The following is a 9,104-nucleotide window of genomic DNA, read 5'->3' on the forward strand; positions in this document are numbered from 1 at the left end:
CCCCATCCTTTTTAGTGGACTGTGGTGTATATTGATTTTGTAATGCATGTTAGACAAGTAGTGCGTAGAGCAATCAATGCAGTGCAAAATAGATCTAATGACCTGTTAGTAAATTAACACCAGCCACTTAATGAAGAGCAAAAGTTAGTTTTAAATATGTGGCTATCACAAAAGGCATAACATTTTTCTTTATGGAGAGATTGCCAGGAAAGCTTCTCCCTGTCTCCATTCTTTCTCCACATAAGATTTTACAAGACATAGCAAGTGTTATCAGTTTTAATCGTTTATCACGCTTGTATCTAAATAATACATAAAACCTTCAAGACTTAATGGAACTTTCTATAAAAAGGAAGGAACTTAACAGAGAAGCTTTTGTAGTGTCTTCTACTTCCCTATAYAGGTCGTACTGGTAATTACCAGCTTCCACACTGCGTTTTCTAGGATGGCTGAAACATATYGGATACTCTTGGAAATTCTGTAGGAAAAGTGCTGCACAGTTCTCGATGTTACTACGCAACCACATCCCGCTTCTGTSAGAGGTCTGAGATGTCTTTGACCTTCCTGCCAAGCTGCCGGGGTCCCACAGCGTGTGTCCTGTATGCGTATCGGTGGCGAGCGTGACCTCTTCTGCCAGCGCTCCCGAGCTCCCCAGCAGTGCCGGTGCTCCTCGTCAGGCAGCAGCCTCTGCGGTCCTGGCGGCGCTGGGGCCTGCTGCCCCGGAGACGTCGCGGGTCCCGCTCAGCGCAGGGRGTGCGAACCCTGACTTGAGCACGAGGCTGAAACAGGCTGCTCAATCCGTCTGCTTCTGCTGCGCAATTTCAGACGTTTTATGAAGTCTGATACACACACACACACACGCCAAAAGAAAAGCTCACCCTTAAAAATGAGCATTCTGGAAAGCTGCACAATACAGAGTGTGTTCAATGCATGGTTAATAATTAAGGGTATAATTAATGTATAGCTCCAAATATAATTAAAATTCATTTTGCTAAGTCTAGGAATTACAAAGTAATTAAGCATTTTGGCATGGCAAATGAACAAGGAACTTAGTGTGGTCAAGGGGATAGAATTGCTTCTAAAGAGCAGCAGCTCGGGGTCTTGTGCTTTGAGATCACATCGTTAGTCACAAGTACAGCTTCCAGTGATTCGGTGAGATATGACTCAAAGTCCTTCCATGGTGCAGAAGTTATCAGTGATCAATACTGATCCACTTGGTTTTGCTGGAGAGAGGATTGGAAAACCCAGATTCTCCGTGCAGCTTTGTTTTTGACTTCCCAAATGGAGTTTGTGGGAAGTCTTACGCACTGCAGTTGTTGTAGAAGGGTCCGAAGCTTCATCCATTTTCATTCATGTGATGGGGTACTGGAAAGGAACTGGGACCTGGAACTGATATTTTAAAAATATCAGAAAAAAAAAATGATGTTTTGAAAACATACCAAGTCCTGTATGTTAGTCTAAAGTAATTTGGAATTAAAAATTCAAAATATTCCATAAAAAGAAAAAAGCATTTCTCCTTTTCTATCTCTCCTTCCTCCTCCCGCTTCCAGGACAGCCTGATTATAGCTTATCTTTGTATCCTCCGGCAGTGTCTTGGCACATTCATGAGCGGTGTGAAGTAGCTTTCAAAAAGACTAGTGTTCTTACATTCTTCAGATTTAGTGTTGGTCAGAGGGTTGAAGCAGCAGATTGTTAAATACTGAGATGACATAAATAATGTCCTAATGACAGAGAGGAAGGAAAATCAAAACTCTGTTTGTTTTTTATAGGGTTCATTTGTTCTGTGTTAAGAATAGTCCATTCAAAGTGCAAAAAGAGAGTATAAAAGCTGGGAAGAGTTATATAATAAAGAATTTATATTCAGTGATAAGAGATTRTGTTTTATTGACAAAATGAATACAGTAAAGCCTGGTGGATCTCGGGTTGATCCTGGCAGCTTTTGCAGCAGTCTTGGAAAGTTTAGGACAAAAACTGGAAAGGAACGGATTTTGAGATGAGCAGAGACCTACTGTAATTTGATTGTGGAAAGGAAAAAAAAGTGAAGTAGGAGGGTGAAATGAACTGAGAGGAAAACACGAGGGACAGAGAAGAGGCAGAGAGAACTAAGTGAGCTGGGAAAAGAGAGTTGAGATGGAGCAGGATGAGATCAGAGCATCATGGAAAGAAGCTGGGCCGCATTCTGAACAGAGTGAAAARGAGATGTGGAGGCTGCGAGGTGAGATGAGGGTAGAAGGGGAGCCATTGGGTATGACAGATGATGGCTAAGTTTTGTAAAGCTCTTTGGCAAGAAAGAACTAATCAATAGCACATTTAGCCTGTGTAGTTGTTTGGATTGTCACCAGGAATGTTCTGCAAACCAAGTGATATTCCATTTTTAAATTAATTAGATCAGAAAAACCCACTTTTGTTGTTAATTGAATATTTGGGGTTGTAACAGGGCAGGACAGGATATGAGTAACAATCAGTCATCTCTTCTAATCAACATTTTCCTATTTAACTATGCACTTCTCTTTTATATGGGTGTTAACAGTGTGAAATATACTTTCCTGAAATATCTTTTTTAATCCAAGGCTTTTTCCTTTACTATGCATGTTATCTGTTGACTAAACTTGAGCTCTGTAGGAACGGAATAAGAGCACTTACACTGTATTAACTCTGCATCTCCCTAGATGCGGGATAGTGTAGTGCAGGAGCAGAGGAGAGAACAGTGTCATGTTGGATGTGTCACAGCTGTTTATGTTACCCCTTTTTTTAGCAGAAGGGCAAAAGTATATTCAAGAACAGCTAAAAATCAGTTATATTTTCAGGATTACGCAAATCCTTAYGTCCAGTATAGCCAGTTTTGCATCTTCCAGTTAACACAGGTGAATTTTAGGCATTGTTGATTCACCAGCTGCTGATCAGTTATAGCTCATTGTTGCTAATAATAATAGCTGTATTTTTTTTTTATAAWGCTTTAAATCTTCTAAATGTCTCAAAGCCCTCGTACCTGATTCATTATCCAYTGCTCTTATTGGATATCTTCACTGACTGTAGAGGATATTGGATTGAGTTTCTTGTGGATACAAGTGCTACTATCAGATTTCATTGTCTTTCAAAACTGTCATTTAAACTCAAGAGTTTGTTCTTCTCAGCTCAATCTAAACTGCTCATTGAATCTGTCGTTAAACTGAAATGATGTCTAGTTTGAAGCATTAAGCACTTTTTTAGAGATTTAATAGAAGATGYTCATCTATTAGTTGATATTCATTACTAATTAGAGTTAATGCTCTTTTTTTTAGGAACAAATGTTCATGAAGCCCAGCGTATTCTGAATGAAAGTGGACTTCCTATCACATCTGCAAATGACCTTGAGGATGCAGCAAAGAAGGCAGTGGCTAGTGTTGCCAAAAAATAACTCCCTGAAGATGTCCTCATGGAAAGTATATGCGTTTCACAAGGTGTCATTCCTGTTGTTATTTCAAAGAGGATTAATGGATTCTTTTTTTCCTGAGTAGTCATCAGTGTTGAGAGACTTATTTTGTAACACATGGTGAATGCAGGCCATGGTTTCAGAAATTTTGCAACTACTGTCTTTAAACTTAGTATATCTTCACCTYTTAGGTTTTGTATTTAAAATTGCATTAAGTAATATTTCATTTCACAGAGTTCTTTTTCTGCTTTCTTTCCAAAATTGTCACTGCTAAACTCATAATTAGATACAGAAACAAATAATTGACTTCTATCAACAGGACTGTTCTTTAATCAAACACATGTAGTTCAAGTATTTTTTTAAACAATACTTTCTTTTTTATATTGTGAAGAGCCAGTAAACTAATAATAGGGTAATGTATTTTTTATGAACTTTTACAATTAATGTACAAATTTGTGTGCTTACAATATCTATTTTTATTCAACTGAAGGATGTTTATTTTCTTTTTTAGAAATCACACATTTTGCCTTAATTTTTTTTAAGATGCAAAAGTATACCTCACAGTAGGAAGAGAGGTTGAATCGTTGATGGTGAAAGGACCTTCCATTCTTATACTGTACCCGTAAGCAGGTGAAATGTAATTCAGTTTAGTTTTTAGTTTTAGAGGTGAGGTACAGTGTTTCTAGGTATAACACTGTCATATAGAAAATGCTAGGAGAATGCATCTGCCAGTAAAAAAAAAAAAAAAAAAAAAAAAAAAAAAAAAAAAAAAAAAAAAAAAAAAAAAAAAAAAAAAAAAGCTGCTAACTTTTCAAAATAAACTTTCATATGTATGTCACTGCTGTGAGGATTCAAAAGAAGATGAGAACAGTGTGAAACAGTTTTCTATCAGTAGCACAGGCTATTCTTCAAAGAATTTAACTTCCAAAAGGGAATCTTGATTTTTTAGGAATAAAATGCAGATTAACATTTCAATTTTTAACATATTTGACTTTTCAGGCATCAGTACAGGTATATACATGAAAAGATTATGACTTTCAGTACTTAGCTATTGACTGAGATATATTTCGATTACATATTCCTTTGTAACAGTCAAAATTCAGACAGTTACACAAATCATTTATTTGGGGAACAGAAGACAATACCAAGTGGTTTATGTAACTAAGGAACTCAATACAAATCTCAGGCCAAGAACTACATGCCAAAATGCATCAATAAATTTGAACAGTGAAGAAATGAGATAATATTATGATATGAAGACTGTAAATTGGCAGAGAGGTAAAATTTGTCTAATAAATTCTAAATAGTGATTTTTTTACAGCTCTCATCAATACCATGTCCCTTTTACAAAAACGTAAATACGTTTTTGTTGACGTTTCCATTAAAACTGTTACATTCAAAATAAATTGTTTGCAGTAATCTCTGCCTCTTCACACAAGTTTTGTAGGTTACTATCATCAATTACTCTGGATTTCTTTGGGTTTTTTTCATTCTTTCTTTGCCTATTGCTCAAGGCAAAAATGTATGACCATTAGAATAACAATAAATATGCTACTAGGTATGTTCTTACCGACTGACTGAAAGAGAAGAATATTGTTAGCAGTTCTAGTGGAGGTGCATAGAAGTGCACTAATTTAAAAGAAGAAATGTTTGCCTCACCACAACAAAAAAAAAAATTACGCTATTTTATGTATTTTAATACTGGAAAATAAAAGCATTCTGTGGAARAACTGTTGATGCAATATGGTTACACACTGAGTGTATAAATTCTGATCTCAAAACCATTACGTGTGAACATGATTATTATTCTGCAAAGATTAATACTATCTACACCAACTGTTTAGTCAAATAAATGTAAAAATGAACCCAATTAATGACTTCGTCCTTTCTATAAAATAGAAGATCGTTTAATKTGACCGTTGTATTCCGTGTTCTTCCATTCAGCATTTTGTCATGGATGGGTGAAATGAAAYGCATATGAATTTCTTTTCAACTTGGTAATCTCAATATACTTTTTTACACATGCTTCTTATCTAAAAATACCTTTTTATCACTCTGTGTCTCTGTTTCTCCAGTACTCATACATACACTAGTGACAGTACATTCAAGTTTCATTCCCAGTAAGCCATATGCAAAATAGAACKTTATCATTTTTAATTTGCGGATTTTAATTTGTGGAAAACTTCATGAGCTTCAGAGGTGTGCTTTAGGGCAGCACGTTTCATTTGTGCYGAGGCACTGTTCCCTTGCTGTAGCCAGAGTTGCTCTGTGAATGTTTTGCTTGCTTTGTGTGGTGTTCTGCTCTGATTTGTTTTTATTTGCAGAGGTCATTTCTGTGTGTATGGAAATGTATAAAGTTAGTCTTGTTCTCCCTTGGAAAGAGTTTTAGTTACATTTCCTGTACTTCTAGCTGTTACAAGTTCCTCGAAAACACGGTACCTGGAAGGGATGCTTTTGTCTTTGCTCAAGCATGCAGAGTCGCAGCCTGGCAGGAAGGAGGTTTGCTGTCCTCAGCAGCTGTCTGCCTGACTGCTGCCTTCTCCCTGCAGCGGGCTGAGTGCAAGACACTGTTCCAGCCAACCTATTACAGCTTAAACCCAAAGGAGAAGTATGTGAGAAGTGCCCTTTCTGCAGAAAGCAAACAGCAGTGTAAGCAGCAAGTAAGTTCCACTTAATCCCCTCTGTGAACATTTAAGTGGTATTTCGTTAGTCTTTAAATCTGGAAATTTCAGCCAATATTAATAAAGCTCTGTTTGCCTGCGCTTTTGGAAAGGAAAACGAGGAAACTCCTAATGCTGACATTGTATTATATCTTAACAAGATACCTTTAAATTCTCCCAGCAAAAGTGTAACAGCTGGGATTTCTGGAGTAATGGCCTTAACATTCATTTACTATCCTATTTGTCAGGCCTTTTCTTTCCTACATCGGTAAAAGCAGCTGGTATCAGGCAAAATTGCTGTGATTGAAAGAACACGTCAGTGCAAATCTGTCAGTGGATGAGATCCCAAGCAGGGGCTTCTCTTCACAGCAGACTCTGTTTCCCGAGACAAGAGCAGCGCCCTGTAGCTTACCTTGCCCTCCACGGGTGCCGTGCTTGGTCACCTTGGGGATGTTCAGGCCTGGGCGTCTCTGGTTATTACATGTCGGCTTGGCCCACGTCACCCCCTCGTGCTGGACTCGCAGGAAGGGAGGAGGTCTGTGCGCATAAGGCTGGGTGCGAGCTGCAAGCCTCAAAGCCTCCTAGGCTTAGTGCTTTATTACATGACATGTAAAATGCCAGTACTACGTGCTGCTGTCAGCCTCGCAACTCACTGTGACATTTCATGCCTTATTTTTCCTTTTATTGCCTTTCAGCTAATTCACGTTTTTCTTGAAGCCAAARCCAGCTTTAGCAAGGGGTGGATGGGGGTAAGCAGATCATTGCTCATTTTGATTTATCAATCCAGTCTGTCCTTTTCCTCTACTAAAATTCCCGTTTCCCTTTCCCCCACCTTTCCATACGCGTAGCTGRCTGCCTGTGCTTCCTTGGTGCTTACCGTGTCTCCTGAAGATGGCAGAGACACCACACCACTAGGTATGTACAAATTGACTGGCTGTTCTGAAGCGGGACGTGCAGTGTGAGCATCCAGCCCGCTGCCTGGGSAACGGTGTGCTCTGATCAGCCGGATCCCAGAGCCAGCCAAATGCTGTGCTACCAGCAGGCTTCATCAAACTGGTGCAGCTGCTGTACACCAGCCCCAGAGCCTTCCTAGAGTCCGCTCCACATCTCTTCCCTACCTTTCCGTTTCCATCCAAGGTAAGACATAGCCCTCCGTCATTCTCCACTCAGTTCCAGACAGAACAAATGCAGGAATGGAAGTGGGCTGGAGCCGCTTGGCCTGCCTGCTCAGGTGTTGCTGAAATGGGACTGTATCTCGGAAAAGATGTTGAGAAGAGATCAAAAAGATAACTGAAAAGTATAGGAAAGATTGGAGGACATGAGGTCGTTCAGGTTAAAGCAGGRAAGACAGAGGGGATAGATGGTGACATGCATGTAAAAGGTTGTTTSAAAGAGGGAAGAAATAGTTGCCTTTACATCCAGCGTGGACTGGTCAGGTRGTGAGGAGCTTTGGTTGTGGTAAGRGACACTCRGGTCAACAYGTAGCCATGAGGTGAGCCAAGGAACGGGCTGTGAAATCATGAATGGGTTTTCATTAGAGTCAGATGAGCATCTGTCAGGTRTGGTTTAAGAGGAGTTGATTTTTGCCTTAGGCGGAAAATGGATGAGGTGACCTTCCAATTCAATTTGRTAGGATTTTATGCTTGTTGGTAGAGTTTTGTTTTTCTGTTTTCTTAACTTGTACGGTGTAGGGAAAGGAAAGGAGAAATCAGGTGGATTCTTRAAACTGCTTTTAATTTAGTTACAAAGAATGATCTGCAACTGCCAGGGAAGTGAAAAGCAGATTATGCATACTCAAGACTTTTCCAAACAATGGGAGCAGTGTTACTGCAATGCGTAAAAGGCTAAGCAGAGAATTAGAGGTATCTATCAGATTTAATATGTTTAATTTAAAAGGGAACAAGTTGCACCAACAGTTCTTTTTCTGCTTAATGAGGCCCATTCATAAGGAGAATCACAGGATTTGCCTGTCACCCAGAGGAAATCATGGTATGTGTATTTGTACTTTGGTGCAAAACTTGTGTTGATCACAGTGATTTGAAACTTTTTCCAGCCCATCTGGAAAAGTCAGTTTGATGTCAGGATCCTTTCATCCGGAGACAGATGCATCCTCACTAGAATCCTGCATGAGTCCTGTGTCTTTGTTCAGCCTCACAAAGTACCAGATAAAGATTAAAAGTATACGTGGATTATTGCATGTTAATCCTCAGAGATAACTGCTATGATATAAAAAAGATTGACTTAGCCAAGACCTGGTAGCTGCTCCTGGAGATGGAGGAAGGATCTTCAGTACATGTGTGAGTTTCCCTTTTCACCTTTCCAAATTCCTGCCCTTGTTTGTGAGTGCTGAGTAGGTATGGTGATAGTAAAGCACTGCGTAGTATACATGCTCCCCATCTCTTGAGGCTATTACTTTTCCATAGGACTTGGAGCATTGAATAGGGAACAGGCTTTCTATGCATCTTGGATCAAATTATCAGCCTGAAGAGAGAACTCACCTCTACTGTGGTGTGTGTGTGTAGATGTAGGCTGCTTTTCCTGAGCTGTCCCTTCCACATGCTGTTGGTTTAAGTACTAGATGGGCTTGATGGGCAGATGGAATGCAAAAAAACTGGGGAAAYCAACCAAACTGGTTGAGGAAGGAGGTGTTTCACTTCCTCACTAGATCTAAGAGAAAACTCTATTCCACATCTCTTCTGCAGCTTGCCCTGCTTGAAGGAAGTAACTTGCTGGAGCTATAATGGTTTTTCATCTCAGCCCTCCRCACGTCCCTGGAGTGCTCTCATAGTATTGAAAGGACGGAAGGAAGAGCAATGCCATAAAGACAATRTTCCCTTTTCTCACCTCTTTGAGACAGGAGATGCTTCATCCTGGACGTCCTTGTATCTTCAGAGATGGAGAAATAGGCTGGCGCTCAACTCCCAATTAAACCCAGGGTAACTTGTTATGAAATCTAACGGGGGCAGCCAAGCCTGGAGGGAGGGAAACAACTGACAGAAGTAGGTTACTCTGTGAATTAAGTGCTGTTGAGATGT

The 9,104-nt window shown here is 39.7% G+C and overlaps 1 protein-coding gene across 1 annotated transcript in view; it reads left to right on the forward strand.

The window, feature by feature from the left end:
* The window catches only part of SUCLG2 (succinate-CoA ligase GDP-forming subunit beta), a 220,509-nt gene extending 215,230 nt beyond the window's left edge, over positions 1-5,279 (forward strand). Inside the window, exon 14 of the mRNA XM_085300009.1 lies at positions 3,279-5,279. Coding sequence (XP_085156135.1) covers positions 3,279-3,394 — 116 coding nt within the window. The 3' untranslated portion in view covers positions 3,395-5,279. The remainder of the gene's footprint in view (positions 1-3,278) is intronic.
* Positions 5,280-9,104: the final 3,825 nt, after the last annotated feature.

Source organism: Rhea americana, unplaced genomic scaffold (genome assembly GCF_003343005.1).
Source record: "Rhea americana isolate MKP2758 unplaced genomic scaffold, rheAme1 scaffold_16, whole genome shotgun sequence".
NCBI lineage: Eukaryota > Metazoa > Chordata > Aves > Rheiformes > Rheidae > Rhea > Rhea americana.